The sequence below is a fragment of the Pithys albifrons genome, chromosome 18 (genome assembly GCF_047495875.1).
Source record: "Pithys albifrons albifrons isolate INPA30051 chromosome 18, PitAlb_v1, whole genome shotgun sequence".
NCBI classification, from domain to species: Eukaryota; Metazoa; Chordata; class Aves; order Passeriformes; family Thamnophilidae; genus Pithys; species Pithys albifrons.
Genome location: NC_092475.1, coordinates 14,163,818 through 14,186,689, shown reverse-complemented (window position 1 = coordinate 14,186,689; position 22,872 = coordinate 14,163,818). Strand labels below are relative to the sequence as shown.

General features: G+C 44.5%; 1 protein-coding gene across 2 annotated transcripts in view; it reads left to right on the top strand.

Moving 5' to 3' along the window:
• UQCC1 (ubiquinol-cytochrome c reductase complex assembly factor 1) overlaps positions 1 to 22,872 on the top strand; it is a 54,486-nt gene that overhangs the window by 12,315 nt on the left and 19,299 nt on the right. For both annotated transcript variants that reach the window (XM_071572651.1, XM_071572652.1), the window contains 4 exons: positions 428 to 535; positions 3,408 to 3,480; positions 10,654 to 10,711; positions 16,908 to 17,016. In XM_071572651.1, the coding sequence (XP_071428752.1) occupies positions 428 to 535; positions 3,408 to 3,480; positions 10,654 to 10,711; positions 16,908 to 17,016 (348 nt within the window). The remainder of the gene's footprint in view (positions 1 to 427; positions 536 to 3,407; positions 3,481 to 10,653; positions 10,712 to 16,907; positions 17,017 to 22,872) is intronic.

Below are 22,872 nucleotides of genomic sequence, written 5' to 3'. Positions count from 1 at the left end.
CCTGGAGGTTTTTCAGCTGAGCTTGGCCGTGGCACTGAGTGCCATGATCTGGTAAAGGGACTGGAGTTGGACCAAGGGTTGGACTGGATGATCTCGGAGGTGTTTTCCAACCCAATCCATTCTGTGTCTAGGATAGGAGCCACATTTTGGAAAACAGGTTTCTCTACAAACTGTTTGAAGCTGAGCTTCCACTGGGATGTTTTTATCACAATGGTTTTGCAGTGTTTGCATTCATAAACAGAATAATACCATGTAAGAAAACCAGGGTAATATTTTCTGAGAAGACCTAAATATGTGTTTGTTTTGTTGAACAAGGAAAGTAAGCAGAAACCCTAAAATTCTCCGTTAGATTTGTAGCTTTTCTAACTAAAATGATTTGTCAGATTTAATTGCTGAGACTGAAATATGTGCTATTTCAATTTTACAGCATCTTTCTGCGAAAGATTCCGTGCAGGCATCTGAAGAGAAAGTGGGTGCTTTCACAAGGATAATAGAAGCAATGGGGTTCACAGGACCACTCAAGTACAGCAGATGGGTAAAGCAGTCATTTAATAATTCCTTTGGTTATTTGATAGTTCTAAAAAGCAAACCAAAAAAACCCACATTTTTTTTCCTTGTGATAGGAACAGTAATGAAAAATCTGGAATTATTACCCATGTAAATACCTGTTTTCTGATGTAAGGAATAGTAATCCATAGCTTGAACCTCCCTTGGTCTGTGCATTGCCATCATTGACATACACACTAATTTGATCTGTATGGTCTAAAGCCTTCCTGCATTTCTTCAGATATCTGACTTTTTTACTTCACTTGTGCCCCAAAACCCACAGTAAGAGGCTTGCTATGCCATTCAAACACCCACACAGTCCACCATCTGGTCCCTAATAATGACCAATGGCAATGACATGGGGAGAATTCAATTACAGATAAAGCACATTGTGACACTTGTCTCATGTGCTCCTCCAGCCTCCACCAGGTGCCTGTTTCGGCACTTCATGAATGAAAACAGACACTTTTTGTGTAGTATTTATTAATGGATTTGCCTTCTATAAATTTCTCCAGTTGCACTTGGAACTCTTGTTTGTAGCACCCATAGCATTCAGTGTCAGGGAGTTCCACAGCCTGAGGCACCACTGGGGGAAGAAGTACAGTTGGTTTTAGTTGGTGCCTTTTAATTTTGTAGTTTAAAAAAGGATGGTTATTCTTTCCTCTGAGCTCCTATTCACATTCTGCCTTCCACTGATGATTTTATAGACCTGTATATTACATAATATCTTAGTCTTTCTCTGCAGTGAGAAGGGTGAGAGTAACTTGTTTCTTTTATTAAGTCTCTTTCATGTTTTGATTTTTGTTGCCCTTCTCTGAGCCTGTTCCAGGGCTCTGTGTTTCTGGGGCAGGAGTGTCTCCCAGGCAGCCAGCAGTAAGACATGGTGTGTGGCACTGCTCAGTGTAGCTCAGGCAGTCACAAACAGGTCCTTCTCTTTATCCTTTTCTTTTGAAATAGCCCTTTCATAAAACAGTTGTTAACACTGACTAAATGAGAGCAGTTCTGTAAGAGATACCTTCAGTTCCTTATGCAGAAGGAAGATAAAATGGACAATTTCTTTCCTGTGAACAGTGTAAAAAGAGTGAGAGGAAAAGGCAAATTGAAGGAAGGGCTGAGCCCCATTGTATTGGAATGAAAACTAGTTCTTTGAATAAAAAATATGTTAAAAATGTTAAGGTGCTTTGAATATCTGCAAGACAGAGTGCACCTCCTCTGAGTCTGGTCTGAAACTTGCTGATTGCATCTCACTGCTCAGAAAGTGTGAAGCAAAGACAACTGACCCCTGAGAGCCTTGGGTATTGTGGTTAAAATCAGTTGCTTTAATCAGGTGATGTTAAACCTCACGAGAGTGTAGTTTCTCTCCCATGTGCTTGTGTACATATTGTTGTAATAAAGATGCTTATTAGCTCTAAGTGTTGATTCAGAGTTCTCCTTAATTGCTGCTCTTTACTGCTTTAGGCTGGGGAACTTGAGTTGGGAGAGAGTTATTTTGTGGTTAGGGCCCGAGAGACCTGAGTTCATTTTTGGCCTTGCCATTGCTCTCTAGGAGATTTTGGGGAAGTTTCTTCGCATTTCTCTGCTTTTTTCCATTTTCCTCTCCCTTTCCCCATACCTCTTCTACACCCTAAAACTTCCATGATCAAATTTCATTGGTTTCTCCTTTGTTACCTGCCTTATTTAAGGGCAGGATTGTGGGAACTGTTCTTTGCAATATGTTTTTAATGTCTAGTAATGCCTGCTCTGGGGCAGTGGCTCCCACCAGGGACATCTCTGCTCCCAGGCCAGGCAGTGTTTCCTTTTAAAGGCAAACCCTCAGAACTCCTATAAGCAGTGTAAATTATTTTACTTCAAGAAGTTTAGAAATAGGTTTGATTTTTGACAGAAGCCTGAGATTACTGAATAAGAAAAATAATGGGCTCCTGTGTTTCCTCAGCAATCAGTTGCAACTTCTTTATTTTCCTTTTGGCTGGAGGGCACACAAGTAATTACTTTAGTGATTTGAACTGCCATTTAACAGGCAGGGCACTCATCCCTGTAATATAGTGAGTACTGAGAGCATCTATATGTCCCTAAAAATTAAAAACAAACCAAACCAAAGCAACTCAAACTCACCACCACTTCCTGGCTTAGGAAGGGGAGTGAGCTGTGAAGTTTTCATTTTTTAAAAATTTTTCTTCCCCTGATGTTAGCAAACAGGAATGGCTGACAGCTCTTTAAGATCTTTGTTATTAGTTATTGTGATCTTTGAAGTTTCAGCACATGTATCTGTGTTGTAGATGATGCACTGGACGTGTTTTGGGTGCAGTGGCAGGCCAGAAACAAAATGAGAACTGCCAAAGCACCTGGGAATACCTCATGTCATTCATCGTTAGGGATTCGTCTCTCACTTGTGAAGCTTAGTCAGTCAAGTTGCATTTTTCTAGGGGAAAAAAAGCTATTTTTAGGCCATGTCTGGTGTGTGACTTAATATTTAAAACTTAAATTATACAAAACACTCTCAATAGTGTACATCAATTACAGTTATTGGAGGAAACCAGAAACTGTGAATTATCTTTGGAGTCTCTGTAAGGAAAGCCACCTGATTTATTTTTCTGTTATTCTATCAAGTATTGTATCAAACTAGATTTGGAAGGATATTCAAGAAGCCATTTAATAACTTTTTCCCCTCAAGGCAAGTTTAATTATATTTCTGCCATTTCTGACAGATATAATAGTTTAATGTGCTCCTGAAAATCTCAAGTGATTGTGGTTATGCAGAGAAGTGTTTCCAGCCGATGGCAGTGCCTTTGACAAGCCCAGCAGTGCTGAGCAGCTCTCAGGAAGGAGTGGGTGCTCCAAGGGTTGTTTCCCTCTCTCTGCAGAAGGTGAAGGTGGCGGCGCTGCGCATGTACACCTGCTGTGTGGAGAAAACCGACTACGAGGAGTTCTTCACCAGTAAGTCACGGACTGAGGGCACTGGGCAGCTGCCCTGGGGAGGCAGCTTATGGTGCAATTATGGCATCAGGTGTATTGATACCAGTGAGTATCACAACAAAATGAACTGTGATAGTTTGATCCAGGCTTTTTCCTGGTAACCAGGTGTAACTAGGGAGGGGCTTGTCTCCTAGGTATTCCTCACCCATTCTTTCCCCTCCCTCCAGACAAAGAAGGATATGAGACAGGAGATAGGAAGTTTAGGGTTTTTTTGGTTTCCAGTGAGGGGGGAGGGCAGAGGGCTCTCTGCTGCTCTCAGTCCCTTATCAGAGCCATGCAGAAGATCAGAGAAAGGACATGAGTGAGACCCCCATGTGAGAGAAGGGGCTGGCTGCCTTCTAAGAGTGGTTGGTGGGATCGTGTTATACTGGTTTACTTGGTGGGTGGGTGGGATGTTTTTGTACCCATTGCTTCTCATTTTGTCTCTTTGTTGCCCCCATTTTCCCCTTCCTTTTTTCCCTTCCCTTTTCCCTTTCCCTATTGTGGGTGCAAATTGTGTACATATAATTGTAGACATTTAGAGAATATACATATATATATATATACTGACTTGGCTCAGTTTCTTTCAAGTTTTTTTTCCCCTTTCCTTTTCCCTGCTTTGGGGGCAGCTCAAACTGGGAGGCCAGAACAAAACCATGACAAGTTTCAGACCCCACCAGCACGTGGCCAGCTGGGAGCTCCCTGTGCTGCAGCATTCCCTTGAGCTCTGCAGGGAGGAGGGCAGACTCTGGAGTGGTGCCTGCTGCAGTGGGGAATGGGAACAGAGGCAGGACAGGTGAAAGTCATAATATCCTGGACTTGGAAGGATATTTCCTTTTTTATTACCAGGTGTAGCATGAACTGTGAATCCAAATATCTTTCCGCTTTTTACATTGGATAGATGGTCTCTGTGTCCTACACTGTGCCATCCCCAGGGTAACTGGGGTGCAGGTGTGACAACCATCCTCAGGGTAACTGGGATGCAGCCATGAGAACCATCCCCAGTGTAACTGGGGTGCAGGTATGAGAACCATCCCCAGGGTAACTGGGATGCAGCCATGAGAACCATCCCCAGTGTAACTGGGGTGCAGGTATGAGAACCATCCCCAGTGTAACTGGGGTGCAGGAATGAGAACCATCCCCAGTGTAACTGGGGTGCAGGTATGAGAACCATCCCCAGGGTAACTGGGATGCAGCCATGAGAACCATCCCCAGTGTAACTGGGGTGCAGGTATGAGAACCATCCCCAGTGTAACTGGGGTGCAGGAATGAGAACCATCCCCAGCTACTGATGCACAGTTTTTTATGGTGCAAGGTCAGTTAGATCACGAGGTCCTGCCTATCTCTGTCCCTCATGGCTGGGCCAGGTTTGGCTACAACTTAGAGACTTTTTACTTTTGTACTGGCCATGACCAGGACACATCTCTTGCCTGGGTAGAGAGTATGACTAGAACACAGACACAAGTCCCTCCTGTATGTATATAGGTATAATATTGGCTTGGATTGGGATGGTTTTTCCATGCTGTACACAGTCTTTTAACTATTAGCTAAAAGTCTGTTGCTGCTTTGAGCTTTATCAAGTCTGGCTGATGAAGGGGAAAGACGTGTTTTTGAGACTTACATAGGTTTAGTAATATTTTTTTCTTATGTGCCTTAGTTCCTGTGTCAGTGTGATTTAGTTGGGAGTAAACCCCTTCCCTGGATCTGGCCTGTCACGTGCATTCCTGAGCTACCAAGTGCCTTCTTACAGCACAGGCTGTGCTGCTGTGCTGCCTCTTGAGAGATCAGCTGAAGGGGCATCTTCATCTAGTGCAGAGTTTATGAGGATGGTTTGTTATAGGGTGTTGCTACTGCAAGATTTTCCAGTGGTTTCCAGAAGGTTTTCCAAACCTGTGATGTGGTTTCAGTGGTTGCAGGAGTGAGTGGACTCTGTGAGCAGTAGGATTCCCCACTAGATCAAAAACTGAGAGCCTCCTTTTCCCTGTGCACACCCCTCTCCCCAGCTGTGTGCCCTCCCAGGCTTGCTCAGATAAGTTCTCTTCTGTTTGTGGTATTTACCTCTCAGACAGGGGCTTTGCTGTTTTTAACTGGTGTTTCACTAACCCTCTTTAATTGTGCAAAGATACATAAATGTTGCCCTAGATTAAAATTTAAAGGGCTATCAAAGCATGTCTGTCATAAATATACTGGCACTGAATTTCAGGCTCAACACTGAGTAAAATAACTTCAGTTGTGGTTTTGATGTTGTCCTACTGTTTCATAAAGAACACCTGTATTTTGAAGGGCAACATTGCATTGCATTGACTTGAGACAGTTGCTACCTAAGGACAGTTTGCTGGGATTGATGGAATGCAAAATGCACCCATTGGTGGTGTAAGAACACCTGTGGTGCTGGAGTGCTTGTGGCTCCAAAGAAATTGTTGTTTTCCTATAGAAACAGATGTAAGAGGTTTCTTTTACTTCTGCCTGCTTAGAACTGCAGCTGTTTGGGGGATTAGCTCTAAAATTTAACAGGCTTGTGATGCATGTTTGAAAAGTAGTTCCCCTAAAACACAGGCTGTGTGAGGTGGAGGCTTTTAAAGTGATTTTGCCGTGGAGAAGCTTTAGGCTGTGGTTCCATGGGCAGCTGAGTCGAAGTAGGGAAAAGGCTCAGTTCTCCATCTTCCTGTGCCTGTGTCCTGGACTGGACAGTTATGTCCTTGGTGAACTGTTGAGGTTACCCAGTTTACTGACATCCTGCTGTGCTGTGTTAGTGATTAATGTGGCACATGGAAGGGGCTGGTGGAGAGCAGGTGTGGTGTGAAGCTGGTGCTGAGGAGTCTGTGACTGAGAGGGGAACGTGGCATGGAGCAGGATACCAGCTTTCAGTGAGTTCACCATGCCTTCATCAAACTGGAGCTGTTTTTTTCCCTTTTTAGCACAAGATGGACATTGCTTAAGGCCATTGCTCCCTCCTGAAGGAGCGGCCTGGGGGATGAGTAGGGACAGAAGCAGGTAACTCTGACCTCTGTGCCCCGGTGCTGCAGCAAGCCCAGGTGTGCCTGAGCCTGTGGTGTGGGTGCTGCACCCCTCCTTGATGCCATGCTTGGCTGGAGAGCCCTGAGGGCAGGATGGTGCTGCTCCCCCTCCTTGATGCCATGCTTGGCTGGAGAGCCCTGAGGGCAGGATGGTGCTGCCTGAGCCACCGCCTGTGCTGTGTTTATGCTCTGCTGGCTCCAGTTGCAGGGTGTTGATATCCAAGTGAACTGCACAGAGTCAGCTCTGCTCTCTGGAGAGCTTATTAGCTCTTTCTCTGCCGTGTGTGAGTGCTGTTAACCCGCTGAGCTGACCTTGGAAACCTGCAGCCATCCATGTGTGAAACCACTCCTGGGCTCGTTAACCCTGAGTGAGCAGAGCCAGTTCTTCACAGAGCCTTCTTCAGTGTTCTGGACATGCTTTTGTGGTGTGGCTGTGTTGTGGCAGCAATAGCAGCTGCACTGTGACCTTATGGAACTTGGACTGGTGTGTGGAATTTGTCAGAATTTGACAGAGGTGATAGTGTGAAGCGTGGATAGTGTGAGGACTAGGACAGGGTCTTATGGATGTCTCTTTCTATCTCACTGTATTTCTGCTGATGCCCAGTGGGATTTCTGAGACTTTCTGTGGCACAGGGGGAGTCCTGTGAACTGCCTGTCTCTGTATGTGCCTTAGAGCAGCAGTTCTCAGAATACAGACTATGGATGTGCAAGTCATAAGGCTGCTGTAGAATGTAAAGGGGATGTTTTAATTGAGACTCTCCAGTATTACACTGCACTTAATTTTATTATACCTGCCATTCTGTTGTCTCTTGATTTTGGATCATTCACTGACAAAACTTTGGGAACTCTGCTTTAGAGCCTGTATCCCAAATGTCTGTACTATGCTGCTTATGTGGAAAGTGGAGCTATTTTAGGACTTCAGCTGTTTCTTGTTTAAAGGAGAAGAGAAAAGCAGTAGAGGGAATAGCAAAGTTCCTGGTGTCAGGCTTGACACAGAGCTTGGGGAGTTCTAGAAAAGTGGAGGAGGCAGCCTGTGAGGAGAGAGCTTCATGCCTGACCTCAGGTTTGGAAAGTCAGAAGAACTTTTAGGATCAGGCAGGTGATAGTCAGAGCTGACCTGGAGTTTGGCTGATGAACATGGACTGTAGGGTTACCTTGAATTCATCTCCAGTTTAATACTGTTAATTACTCTCCTGTCAGGCAGCTGCAGCAACAGAGAGCTGGCCCTCCCAAAACAGCCTTTTGGTGGCTCCTAGTGGGGCTCAAAGCAGCCCCAGAGGGCTGGAGATTAGAGGACTCTGGGTTCTTGTGTCTCCCATAGCCTGTCAGGTGCCTTCCAGGCACTTGGTGCTGCCTGTCACACTCAGGGGAACACTGACACAGGGCACCTGTTCTGCAGAATGTGGGGATGTTATCCCAGAGTGTCCTTCCTAAAATTGTGGGAGTGGCAAAGATGATCTGTCATGAAAAAGTCCATGGTCAAGTTTTGCATCCCTTACCCAATGAATTTTAAGTGCAGGACATGAGTGCAGGAAAATGTGTGTCCTCATAGGAGCATTCCTGTCTCTTACAGTACCAGAGGTGTGACTGACTAGGGTGTGTTCTGTGCTCAGAGCAGGTTTATTCACCAGCTGTTATCACAGTCATTTCATAGGTAGCTTTACCAGCAGACATTTTTCTCTATCTAGTTGTATTCTGAGGGCAATAATTTTTTGTTTCATTTTAGGATGGAGCTTTCTCCCCAGTTGGTTTCCCAGAGTAAGGTGTTCCAACCCCCTAAATTTTAGAATTTTGTTCTTTTTACAAAGCTGATAGCTGAGGGAAAGATTGTTGCTTTAAAGGAGTCACCACTCCTTCAAATTTACCATGCAGACAGTCCTAATATAGAAGTTTAAAATTATTTATAAAAATAGAATTGCAACACTTGGAAAGTTAGAGAAAAAATTCTTCCCTCCTGGGTACTGAATAGGTCTTTAAAAACTTTCCATGTTTCCAGAAGTAGAGGTGTGAGCTTTGCTTTCCACTGCAGAGTGATTTCTGTGGTGGGGGACTGATCCATGGGAACTCCTTCTTGAGAACTCTGTGTCTGAACTGGGTGTTTGACTCTTGCCTGCGGAGCTTCCATTTACTGGACTGGTTTGGTTAATGCAGGCATTGTGTGCTCCTGCCCTAGTTAGAGATGCCTTGGTGGGGCTTTTGGTCAAAGGAGTCATTTCTAGGCACAGGAACTATTTCTAATAGGAATGAGAGAGCCAAAAGGGGAGAAGGGTGAGGGAGACTTGTGTTTAATCTCCAAACACAGACTGTTAGTGTCTTTGTACTGTCTTAGAGGTGATGTATGGGCACTGATGCTGAAGCTTGGCACCTCCTTGGACTGATGGAGTCATCTCTCTGGGGAGGGAGGAATAGTCATGATTTGTTTGGTTCTTCTGGTGGTTGCCTGACCGGAGTTGGCAAATAAAAAGAAAGAAGCTGTGAAAGTGTTGCTTCATGATCCAGGTGAATCTCCTCAGTAATACTTGAGAGCCAGGAAGTATAGGAGTCAGGAAGGAATATGTTAAACACAGGGAAGATAAGGTTGACTTCCTTGGGGCCCATCTGACTGGAGACTCTGTTTCTGAATGCTCTCTGGCCTTCTTCCAGCTGGGTTTGAGCAGCCCCAAGACAAGGCCAAGACAACTGTGTCAGATTCCTCTCATTAGGCAATTCCCTTAAAAACTTCTCTGGGAAGCAGATGTAGAGGTGAGTGCCTGGGAGGAAGGTTTAGGACTGACAGGAACTGAGGGACTTTGGGTGCACAGAACCCACAGGGCCGTTGTTTTCAAGCATAAGGAAGAGGAATATGGTTTCTGTGCCATGGACACGTGGAGATCTATGGTGTGAACACACACAGGGACCAGCCAGCTCTGAGAAAACAGTGGCTCTTGGAGTAGAGCTACACCTGCAGACAGGAGGCTGTTCTGTGGCCGGGTGCTGGTTTAATCCAAGTGTAGCCTGGCAGGCACACCCAGAGTGCTGTGGGCTGTGCAGACAGGGAGTCAGGCAGGGCAGATTTGCTGCTTTACAGAGTTACTCTGATAGTGGAATTGTAGCAGAAACACAGAATCCTGTCCTGTGGGAAGGAGGAGTGTAGGAATAGAGCAAAACATCAGTTCAGGAAGGACATTGAGGGGCTGGAGCGGGGCCAGAGAAGAGCAACGAGGCTGGAGAAGGGACTGGAGCACAAGTGCTGTGGGGAGAGGCTGAGGGAGCTGGGGGTGTTTAGCCTGGAGAAGAGGAGGCTCAGAGGTGACCTCAGCACTGTCTGGAACTGCCTAAAGGGAAGTTCTGGCCAGGTGAGGGTTGGTCTCTTCTCCCAGGCACTCAGCAATAGGACAAGGGGGCACGATGGGCTCAAGCTCTGCCAGGGGAAATTGAAGTTGGAGTTGAGAAAGAAATTCTTTGCAGAGAGAGTGCTCAGGCATTGGAATGGGCTGCCCAGAGAGGGGGTGGATTCCCCATCCCTGGAGGTTTTTCAACTGAGCTTGGCCGTGGCACTGAGTGCCATGATCTGGTAAAGGGACTGGAGTTGGCCCAAGGGTTGGACTCGATGATCTCGGAGGTCTCTTCCAACCCAGCTGATTCTGTGATTCTGTTCTATGATCCAGTGTGATGCCTCCCTGTTACTGCTGCTGTGGGACTTTCCAGCCTAGAAGCCACATGTTTGTCTCCTCCATTTTTTAATTTTTCCCTCCTGTAAATGTTACCCAAGTGAGCCCCAAACACCTGAAATCTTCTGGGATCTACAGCATCCTGTGGCTGCAGGTTTTAGAGTTTGAGCACAAACATGACAGTAAATTATGTCTCTTCCAATATGTTATTACTGAAAATAAATTATTATTATTCCTATTACTAATAATAATACTTATTATTATAATTACTACACCTGAAAATTATTACTGAAAATAAATTATTATTAGTATTATTATTGCTAATAATAATACTTATTATAATTACTACTGCTACTGAAAATTATTACTTAAAATAAATTTCCAAAGTACGTTCAGATTTTTGTGTAGTGAATTTCTGTTAGGGACAAAATGTGATGAAGTTCATATTAATATTGTTTTGCTTTTGTGTTTTTCCCCCTCTCATCAAGGGTGCCAAATGCCTGATACCTTGAATTCCTGGTTTCTAGTAGCCCAGCTTCATGTCTGGTAAGTGAAAAGCAAAATAGTAATGTAATTATTTTCAAGTAATAGAGTGATATGTACCTTAATGTGAGAAAAAAGTAGGCTCTGTGATTGTTGATAATAGAGGTTATATTCATTTTACTGCTGACTGAATTGCAGCAGTTTTCTGCTGAAGAACAAAAAGTCCCATACAGCTCAGAATTCCTCACTAATGGAGTGATCTTTGCCATGAGCTTTCTAAAAGCCTTCTCAGGCTATGTGGAAAAATCTTACTTGGGTGTTTTAGGAAAAGTTTAAAGTTATGTAAAAGTCATTTAAATCGGGAGAATTTGTGGTGATGAGAAGCATTTAACAAATTATAGCACTGGCATTCATTCTTGCACCTCTGAAAGGCACATGCAGGGGGGTGGATGCCAGCTTGGCTGCATGTAAAAATATTTAACACCTTAAACATGAAGGGGTTTTTTCCCTTTCTCATTTGTGAAAATAGTAGCCAAAAAAATCAGGTTTTCATCTAGCATTACATCCTTGTAAAGGTCAGGGGAAGCACAGGGGAGTACAGTCATTTTTGTGAGTGCCAGATCTTTCAGGGGCTGAAGTCCATGGGCTTGGGGCTCAGCTCTCAAAGGCTGAAAGGAAGTTTGTACTGAAATAGCTGCACTTCAGGCCCCTTATTTCCCTGGCTCCTCTTTTTCCCCTTCCCTCCTTTTAATTTCCTCAATGTATTGAAAAATGGGGCAGCTCATCATACTGAAGAGTGAATAAATGAGCAGAACCATTGAAATTATAGTCAGTTAATTAAATCAGTGGAATCAAGGAAGGATATTTGCAGGATATTTGCAGTTTATATTTTCTACTGTTCCCTGTGGGGAAAAAGGCATTAAAATTAATTGATAAGCTAATAATTCATATAGGTATTTGGAAAACTAGTGCAATAAATATTAAAAAGCAAACTGTGTCTGGGGAAAACCAAAAAGAGCTAAAATGAATCTTCAAAGAACACACTTTATTTCACATCATCTTTTTTTCTCATTGACAGGAAAATAAATCCTGTGATTGATACACAGCATCAAATTCAAGATTAATAATAAAAATAAACGAAGGGACTATGTAGAGATGAAACTGGTATAGGATGGGCACAAGTTTCTCAGCTCAAAGGTACATGGGCTGCTTTTGAAGGTGGCCAAATGTTGCCATGCTTTGAGCTGGTGATGTTAAGGAGAGTTTTACTGAGGAAACTGAAGTTCTGCTGTGTGTAAGATGTGGTGGGCAGGTGGACAGCAGAGTCCTACACAGGCAGGAAGGAACCAAATCCCTCTGCCTCGTGTGACAGCAGTGAAAATTTGAGTGTGGAGGGCAGCACTGAAGGGGAATTTTTCTGGGGTGTATGAGATTGGTTCCTCTGTGTTGCTGGCAGCACTGTCATTCTGGACCACAAATGGCAGATCCATTGTGATATTCCAGGACACAGGAAGCCTGGGACAGGCCTACTCACTCCTGGGTCACTGGGAATTGCTGCAGGCTTTGCTTGGGGTGAGCTCAGGGCCCAGCATCTTCCATGACATCATTTGCTTTCCCAGGCAGGTTCATTGCCGTGTTCTCTGGGAGTCTCTTTAAGCAGTTTGACCTCAGCAAAGTGGGAGCAGAACATTATTGCTTCTGCAGGCTCTGCCAAGGTCCAGGACATCCCACCCCTGCCCAAAGGCTCCTCTGTCTCTTCTGCTGGACCATTTGCCTCAGAGACTCCATGACCTGCCACAGAGATTCTGGTCACCATCTGCTCCTGCTCCCCCTTGCAGAGCAGTCTGTGTCACTCTCTGCTGTACTCACTTCTTCACTCTTATTCAGGGTTTTAATTTCAACTGATTTTCAGTGTCTTCTGGAGTCAGAGAAGGTGAGACTTTTTCCTAGTTTGGTGGACTTTGCCTCCTTACTTGCTGTTGTCATTTCCCAGCCTGCTCTAGTCAACTTTTCTGTGCTTTTTCATCCCAGCTTTCATAGATTTAAGGTGCTTGTCAGGATATAACTTCTTATGTTACAGATTCTTGGGGGTCCTCTTTGAATCTCTGGCTCTTATTTCTTCTTATCCGTGAATAGGATTTTTCTACTTACCTCCAATCAGAGAGGGAGGAATTCAGATTCTCGTGTTTAACCTCTGCTTTTGCAAACTCCTTTTGAGTTAATGCTCCTTTAGAAACCCTCCAGTGCCTTCCAAGGCAGTGCTAAAGTCATGCTTTAAAAAGATCAACCCATCAGTATTATTTACAAAGCCAGCCTGTCCTTATGCTTTCCTAAATGTCATGTTTTCATAGGCTGTTTCTATTACTTCACACCTTTGATGTCAGGAGGACTCTGCTTTATTTTTAGAAGACCTTTAGAACATCTCAAGCTGTTCATCTGCACTGCTGGGTTTGCATTTCCCATGCAGTGGCAGTGTGAGTGGGGTATTGGCTGAGGTTCAGAGCTGTTACCAAACTGCCAAAGAAATTACTTGTGTGACTGCTGAGAAATGTCTTGGGTCAACAGTTACCATGTAGATACCTAGAGCTCCCTTCATAATTTCACCAGACCAAGTATGGTGACATCTCTGAAGTATTCAGGATCAAAATAGAGTGCTGCTACAGTTCTTTTTCTGAAAGGATCAAAGACCTGTTGCAAAAGTTCATCCAAGCGTTGTTTCTCATAAGGAAATCTGCACTTGAGAAAGTTTTGCTGAGCCCAAGGGAGTCCAGAGGAGAACCAGAACCACCAAGTATGCAGAAAACAATTCCTGCAGGAAAAGAATTCTCTGATTTGTGTAGAGAAGGCTGAGGTCACTGTAATTCTGTGTAATGTGCTGCTTCAGAGGAAAGGGAGGAGACTCTGTTTCATGGTAGAGGACTTTAATTGCATCAGAACAGTGTTGCTTGAGAGAGATTTTAGGAATACATTTCTTGGATTGTCTCAGGCATTTAGCTGATCCTCCTTAGCCTGAGGTCATGGGCTCCAATGGCCTGAGCAAAGGCCCCAGGGGAGAGGAGGCTGTTCCCAGCCAGGCTGGGGCACAGGAGGACATGGAACCTCATTGGGGTGAGTTCAGAATTCTGCACATTGTCACAATTCTCTGCAGTGGAATGTCACAACAGAGCTGGAGACAAGTCTGTTCAGGAGCTTCCTGCTGTCCCCCAAGCTGGTGGCTGTCCATGAATGGCTTAAACAGAATAAAGCTTTCCAAAATTGCTGTTGATACTTGTGCTGTTAAGCCAGGGGAGTTTCTCTGAAGAACCAGAACATCACTCCAGGAGCGGTTGCCCTGGAGCAACTGAGGAAGGAGGAAAGAGTGACCAAGTGCAGGGGACAGCAGGAAGCTCAGGGTGGGCTTTGCCCTTAATGCATCATCTCACCTCAATGCATGGCATGGGGCACCTCCCAGCAGTCCTCAGGGTGGTGCCAACCCCCATTTCTGATGTTCCAGCCACTCTGGCACTCTGGGAATACTGACAGAAGCAGTTGTAGCAGAGGCTGTTGTAGGAAACTGATATCTCATCTAAGATGGGTTGGGTTATGGATGCTCCTGTCCTTTTCAGTCATCCTTTCAAGTCATTTTCTTCTAAAATGATCTCTCTGCATAACTTAAATACAGCAAATATTCTCCAACCCAAGCAGTGTGAGATGGACAGCTTTCTAAAGATAGTGTGGAGTCATTTTATTTTCATGGTTTGATGAAGATGAGTCAGTATTTTACTAAGCTACAGATTCTGGATTGAAACAATAAAATGTTTCACACTGTGGTGATCTAGTTAGGATTTTTATAGGTTTTAGAGAGTCTGTGTCTTAAACCTCAGAGAGCAGGTGTAGTAACAAACTCACAAACTTTCAAATAAACTGCAGAATTCCATGATCTCACTCGTGGTGCTGCAGAACAGCTCTGTGACACCACAATGCATCCAAACACAGAGCTGCCTTTTAGGCTGCATGAGCAGCAGGTTTTCCTGTGACCACCACTCCAGACCTGCTCATCAGTGACCAGTTGTTGGCTGTTGGTCTGTCACTGCTCTCTCCTCCTGCTTCTCCACCACTGCAGGCACACAGTGTAGCAACCACTGCTCATGCCTGGGAGGAGGTTTTCTTGCCAAGCCACTAGCTTTTTTCTTTTCTTTTTCCTTTTTTTCACCCCTGAGTTTGCATATTCAGCTAGAGAAGTTTAAAAATGCTTATTTTAGCCCAAAATTAGTCTTTTAAACTGAGTCTTTTTGATTTATTAAGAGTGGGATTCAGTAACTCTTACTAATCCACTTTTTTGTACAGCTCAGTTTTGTAAATGCACAAAAGGAACAAAGGTTTTGAAACTAGTGGAAGTAAAGCAAGAGTTTTAGGCTCTTAGTGCAGTTGTTTTGTGAAAGGTCTGGTATCTGTACAGCTGTTCTCTGGCCACTGAGCAGAAAGCTTTGCCATCTTTCTGTGAGCAAGTGAGGACTTGGGTTTGATACCATCTTAGTTGTATTTGTCTGCATGGACAGTGGTGCTGTTGGACAGACACCGAGTTGTCACTGCCATAACACAGCTCTTGGGAATCCTTACACAGCTGAGACACAAAGTGCCACAGCCTTCCCAGTGTTCCCTGGGCTGACTGCCCTGCCCTCCTTCTCCCATCCTCTCCCTGGAAGCTCTCAGTCCCTCCACCTTGGACTCTCCTTGCCACGCCTCAGTCCCTCTCTCTGGTCTCTGACCTCATTCCACCTGCTTGTGTTGGAGCTTGAGCTGCCTCTTGTACAGCCACTGCCATTCTAAGCTCTGCATGTAGAAATCAGATTCTGGTCTGTGGCCTTTTCTTCTTTCAATGTTGTGTTTCACTTCAATGGCCCTCGGATGAGACTTCAAAGTCTGGTTCTAACCAGAAAGAAGAATGTGGGACTGCTGCAGTTTTTGCTGCCTTCCATTTGATTTGTCTCTGTGACTATCCCTGGCAATAAGTTTTGCTTCTTTTGTAGGTTAATATCTTTTCTTTAGTAGTCAGTAGACAAGGCAATCCATCAGAAAGATTTGCATCTGGCTTTTTACAGGACACACTTCAGGTGTTTATGATTCTCCCTGTTGAGTTGGCATTCACAGGTCACCAAATACTTTTAGAGCCTGTAGATCTTAAATCCACTAAAGAAATGAACCTGTTAAAAATCATAATTTCTTCCTCTCAGCTCTTGTGGCACATTCACCATTGTTAGTATGCAGCAGCTTCACAGAGGCCTCCAGCAGCTCTGCTCTCTTGGTTTCACATGACAAGAATCACCTGTGAGCAGTTGCCCACCTGTAGCATGTCTGGGGAAAGCAATGACTTCTCTCAGCTCCAGTGTTTAAGCATCACCTGGTCTACAGCACTCAGGCAATCCTGGGCAGGCACCTGTGCCTCTCAGCATGGGAGCAGAGCTGATTTGTGAGGTAGAAGAAGATGGGACAGGTGATGGGGCTGGTCCCAGCTCAGTGAGGGATCAGCCTGGGCTTCAGTTCATGCACTTTACAGATGTTGTAAAAAAAAGGTAGAATAAAACATTTGTTCAGATGGTTTATTTCGTAGACAGAAGAGCAGCAATGGAGTTCAAGTAGCTTTAACGCTTTAAAAAAAAAGTAAAACTACTCAACCTGATATTCTCATTAAGATCCCACAATACACTTAAAAACCTCTGAGTTGGTCTCACGAGTGCTGCATGTGGGGGCTTTGCCAGGTGGTTGGACAGGTATCCAAAGACCCCTGTAGTTGAAATAATTTAGGACATTGTTAATGAGAATTTGGTTGAAGTTTGTAACTTGCTTAAGCTCCCCCAGCTTGGCTGGTTGGGGCTCGTGGAGCACTTGAGTGCACCAAGCTGAGCTGCAGCTGGCTCAGAGCCTGGGATTAGACAAGCCATGTGGTCCTGCTCTGGAGATGCTCTTAAGGCTGAGGAATTTAGGTTACAGTAGTGTTTAACTAGATTACAGTCCAGACAACAAGAATAGAGCCCACTGTCACTCTGCCATGGCTGGCTTGGCCAAAGTCCAGCAGATACAGCTCCAGAGCACAGAACAGAAAAGTTTGTGATGGTTTATTAAAAAAGAAGAAACAAAACCTGTCTCTCTGGTTTTCTTTTTTCATAACCACAAACATACACTGTGAGGAAAGTCTTAAATGAGCTGAACTATCGGTAATTTACCCTTTACTTGTGAAAAAGCCCTGGGAGCCCTGACTGGGGGGTGTGTGTTGCTGCAGGATGTGCCTGGTCCGGATGAAGCAGGAGGGGCGCACAGGGAAGTACATGTGTCGCTACATCGTCCACTGCATGTGGGAGGATGTGGAGCAGCGTGGCAAGGTGATGGGGGTAAGTCCTCTCTGGTGCTGGTAATCCTGATGATTCCCATCTTTCACTGCTTTGGGGACTTTGCATATTTTAGAATGCCTGAGAACCAACTTGCATCTGCTCCTTTGGGTCTTTATTAGCTTAAGCTGGTACGTGGAGCCCTCACTGCTGAGCTTTCATTCCCTCCCTGCTGTGCTGAGCCTTGTTTCTGAAAGTGCATCATGGCCTGGAGAAGAGGAGGCTCAGAGGTGACCTCAGCACTGTCTGGAACTCCCTGAAGGGAAGTTCTGGCCAGGTGGGGTTTGGTCTCTTCTCCTAGGCACTCAGCAATAGGACAAGAGGGCACGATGGGCTCAAGCTCTGCCAGGGGAAATTGGAGATGAGAAAAAACTTCTTTGCAGAGAGAGTGCTCAGGGATTGGAATGGGCTGCCCAGAGAGGGGGTGGATTCCCCATCCCTGGAGGTTTTTGGCCGTGGCACTGAGTGCCATGATCTGGTGAAGGGACTGGAGTTGGACCAAGGGTTGGACTTGATGATCTCAGAGGTCTTTTCCAACCCAATTGATTCTATGATTCTATGATTGATTTGTCTGAAATTAATTAATTTTCCACATGGCTTGCCATGTGATTACATAAATGGATTCTGTTACAACAGGAGGGGCATTTGGGGTTAGGAATAAGCAGCTGGGGTAGGGAGAAATGTGACTGGTGCCAAATCTATAACCACAACCTCAGTAATTCCAGTAAAGCTTGGAGTTTTCTCTGTATCTAAAATGGTAAAAGGAAAGTTAATCAACAAGGTTTTTATGTCAAGTTCCTGTAAATGACTATTACTAGTCATTAGTATATTTTTCATTTTGGATTCTCAGTATACCTGGTCTTTATCACAAAAGAAATGTTCTGAGGATTCAATAACTCCAAGGAGAGTTCATTTGCAAGTTTGAAGGAAGAGCAGGGTTGGATCTTTCTGGCCTATTCTGAGGAAGGTTATGGTAGTTAGTTGGAATGGTCATTTCTGGTGTTAAAGTCTGTAAGTGTCTCCAGTCCTGTGTTGGTGATTCCCTTAAGAGAAGGCTCTGCAGGAGCAGTGGAAGGAGGTGACAGCAGACCTGGGACAGGTGAGGCTGCCTAAGTTGAGGGCACTTGTGTGGGAGAACAGGTCTGGGAAAGGTCTCCTGTGCTGTGGAAAAGGAAAAGAACTGTTCAGTGATTAAACAGAGGTTTGTCTGTAATTAAAATAAATTAGACTGTTAGAGAAGTGACAGTTTCCATGTAGCACTAATGGCATATTGTCAAGTCTTGGTTGTCAGCTCTGTTGGAGAGGCTGCCAGGGTAACTAGTGAGTCAGGATTTGAGATACAATCACATTAGTAATTCAAGAAGTTTGATCTTTTATTTTGTGTGTGGTTTTGGAAAGTGTGCATTCTGGTGTAGCTTCAGTTATTCCATCAGCAGCAGAATTTTTTCCTGGTTATTGGGCATCTGTAGCTTTACTTTTTTACATGTTACTTTTAAAGGCAAGACATCCTCTGAATCTTCTTTTGGATTAAATCCATACATTAAAACATTGGAGAATTTCTTGCTATGTTAATGTGTTTACATAAATTCCAGTGTGGGAATCTCCTCTTTCTGACAGGGCAGTGTGAGTGAGCCAGGATAAATCAGGGGATAGCACCAGAGGGAAAGACTGAATGAATTGTGCATCTTTGTCCTTATCCAGTGCCTTCCAGGTCACATCAGTTGTTGGATGTGCTTTCTCTAGGAGCTGCACACAGCTCAGATCTGTGTTCTGGGTGTAAGTTTAAGGATGCTCTTCTTTTGTCTGCTCCTTTTGACCCTAATTTTGCTTTATATGAGTGAACCTCAATTGCCATCTTGTAGTTTTCCGTGCAGGGTTGGAAGCAGCAGAAATCAAAGAGAAGCCAAAGTGAAGCCTGGTGCAAGTTACACCTGTATTGAGAGTTCCTCAGTAAACAACAAAAGATACTGCCTACAGTCAATTCTTTGTAAAGGGAAGCACAGGGTTTCCATTTCTGCCAACTGAATTACTCCATTGCTTCCCAAAATCCCCCAAAGTATAAAAACCCCATCAGTGTTCTTATGTTTTCATCCAATCAGAGCATCAGATGTTAACACATGCATATTACAATGGTGTGATTGCTGTGTGATGGAACTGCAAGCAGCTCTGAAATTGCTGGAATGCCATTCATTCCCTGCCCTGGCAGCTTGGGCATCTGGGCAGTTTATCCTTGAATTTAAAGTTCACAGCCTTTGTAGGAGTGACCCTGCTTAGTTTGCAGTGCTGTGGCTCCTCAGACACACTCCTGGTGCTAACACAGCCTTTCTGTGGCCATGGCAGGTGCTCAGATGAAGTCCCTGCACATTTCAGGGCTTGAAACGCAAAGCAGTTGCAGCTCTGGGTATGTTTGGTACAGCTGAGTTGCACAGAGGCCTGTGCATTTAATGAGCCTCCTTGGGAGAGAACATGAACTCACTCGAGCAGGCACTGAGGATTTGTGAGAAAGCAGAGGGGACTCTCTTAGGTGGTAAATTTGGAAATCAGGCCTGTTCTCTTTCCTGTTGGTGAATGCATAGGTATTTCATTAGCCTCTAGTGATTTTTTATACTTTCATCTCTTAATTATTGATGATCTTTCAGTCATTATTGACAGTCAGTCCCCTGTGGAGACAGGCTGAGAGAGCTGTGGTGTTCAGCCTGGAGAAGGCTGTGCAGAGATCTCACAGCTCCTTCCAGAATCTGAGGGGACTACGAGGAAGTTGGAGAGGAGCCGTTGGAGAAGCTGTAATGACAGGAGCAGGGGAAGGGCTTCCAACTAAACAAGAGGAAATTTCAGTTAGATATGTGGAAGAAATCCTTCCCTGGAAGGGTGGGCAGGCCCTGGCACAGGTTGGGCAGGGAAGCTGTGGCTGCCCCTTCCCTGGGAGTGTCTCAGCCCAGGTTGGACAGGGCTTGGAGCAACCTGGGCTGGTGGGAGGTGTCCCTGCCCAGGGCAGGGGTGGGACTGGTTAAGCTTTAAGGTCCCTTTCAACCCAAACTTCCTGTAATTCCATGATTTTGTCAAGGCAAATTAACTTCTTAGTCTCTTCTGGTAGTATTTATTGTATATTAGGTGAAAGTAATTTATGCATTGGTGTTTCCAGATGTCAGCAGTTCTCTTGCTCCTTATCATGGCTCTGTTTTCCTTCCTCAGTGCCAGTGATCCTGCCTTCATATCCCACTTCCTCTGTGCCCCTGCTTGGCCAGGTCCTGGGTTCTCCTTGCTTGTTCACTGTCCTTCACTCCCCTTCCTTCCCTCTCACAGCTGTGCCTTGACTGAACTCCTTCTCTGCTCTCACCTTCAACAATTGCAACGACTTTGAAGTGACCAATAAAGGGCATTTACCCCAGTGTTACATTCTCTTTATTTATCTTGATCTGTTTATCCCTAATGATTCTTTTTAGCTGAAGCTGAGGCAATGACAGAGGGTCTGTGAGCTGGTGGAGGGATATGTGTAACAGCTAATTATTTTCAAGTCATGTAATCCTGCAATCAGTATATATTTACCTCTAAAAGAAAGTAGTCCAATATATCAAGAAGAGTAGACTAAAAGAAGGACATAATAATGTTCCCATGTCAATGCTTTGAAATTTCAGAATCTGAGCCTTTCTCACAAGTAACATAAAGGTAAAGAAACTTCACTGGATACTTTTAGAGTGATGAATTATCACCTGCATAGATCCTGGGAGGTTAGAAAATTCCACTCCCTGCTTTTTCTCTCATGCCATCTATCAAAGATCAAGATTTAACTCCAGTTCCTGTATTGTGGTACAAATGACAGCACCTGTGTGGAATTGCTAGTTGGATGCAATTAGTTTGACTTGCTGACAGACAGAGCTGCAGCTCTTCAGTTTGTTTCCATATCTAGCAATAATTCCAGCACTTGATGCAGAAAATGGACACTATATTCTGAATTGACAGCCATGGTTTTGTGAACTATGCCATCTGCTCTTTAATATACTGGTCCACTGGAGCCCAAAAGGGATAGAATGTAAAGCATTTTAACTGCTAATTTACATCAGCTCCAGCTCCAAATGGAGTTTGTATTATTTCAAAACCTGGTTGTTAAAACTGCTGAGATCTAAATCTCAGCTACAAAGTTTTGGGACCTGTTAGCCTGAGCTCCTTCAGCACTCCTGAATGTCGGCAAGAGTCAGAAACCCAAACTTGACACAGCTGTAAAAACACACAGAGAGCCTGTGGCCTCAGCAAATTCTACTGGTGCAGGCATATTTCAGATATAAATTTTACTCTGCTGTCCCTCGTACTAATAAAGTCAGTCTCTTTTGGTGGGTTTGCAGCCAGGTGTGTCCAGTTCTGTGGCTAACCAGTGCTCTTTACTTAATTTTTCCACTAGTGACATTTCTATCAAACTTTAAAAACAAACAGAAAAATTGGCTTGATGCAATGGCTCCAAGTGTTAATAGTAACATTAGGCTGGGTAAGAGACTTCCTTTGGATCCTGCTCTGCCAGAGATCTCCACCTCGTGGCTTGCAGGGAATGGATTTATACTGTGCAAGCTGGCAGCTGCCTCCCCAGTTTGGGAGGGGAATTCACTCAGGACTAGGCAGGGCTGCTGTTTGTCCTCCCAGCAGTGTCCTGGAGCCACCTGAGTGTTCACCTGGCTGACCTGAGTGTTGTGCTTTAGTAACTGTGTGGATATAGAAGTTGTTATAAATTTAAGTGTATTTTAATGCGATTAGATGAAGCTGCAGAGTTGAGCAGAAGGATTTGTAGGTGCTGGAGTTCCCTGGAATGGGATTTCAGCTGCTAATGGGACAGTAGGTATAAGGTTGGAAAAAAAAAAAAGACCCCACCCTCCAAAAAAGGTCCCAAACTGAAAAAGCAAACACCAAAAAAACCCCCAGCACTCTCCTCCCTCCCCCAGGCACCCCACAGTAATAAATCCTTCTGTGCTGTCTGAGAGAGACCATTTTAAGGCTTTGTTCAATACCTTGGTGTAGACTCACTCTACCCACGTGTGTTGTGGTGGTTTTGTGCTGCTGAAATGAATTCAAGTTGTTTTCAGTGCAGAAAAACAATTCATTTTGTAACCATACATGTTCTAAAAGCTGCCAAAGAGATAAGACATGGGGGGACTGTCAAGCCCAGTGTGCCAAACCTGTTTTAATTTATCCTAATCTCACTTTCCTGTTTTCCCACCAGACCACTTAGACCCCTGCCCCCTTTTTTTTTTCCAGGCACACATCTAGGTGTCTTTTGAATTCGTTTATTGGCTCTGCTGTACACAGCACAATAGAGCCTTTGTTGCACTTTTAGCTGGAGCTGTTTGTACCAGTGACCCATAATTTGTTCTCAATTACACTCGTGTACATCTGAAGTAATGCCATCAGAACCAATACATGGAACTGAGAGCTGGAATTAGCTCCAGGAACTTGAACACCATTTTCTGTCTTGTTACTCTTTGCACAATTAGAAGATTTCAGTTGATTAAAAGTGCCATTTCAGTGTACAGTAGCTACAGAACTTACTAAAATCAGTATAATTCTATTTAAGTTCTTCTTACTGTGGAGCACAAAGACTCTGTAAGTGAAGCCTCAGAAGTCGTGGTTGGAGGGATGCAGGATGGCTGTAGAGGATGGGAGGACAAGGTGGAACATTGATAGGACTTGAAAGCAGAGCTTGAGCTTTGTCTGAATTGAACTGTGGATTCACCTGCATTGGGAGGGTGCTGTGCTGGGATGCTCAGGAATCCTTTCCAGGGCTGTCTCTCAACTCTGACTGAAAGTCTTGCAATCGGTTTGGGATGCACATTTTTGAAAGCAAACAGGGGCAGAAAGAAGGTGGGTGCAGCATTT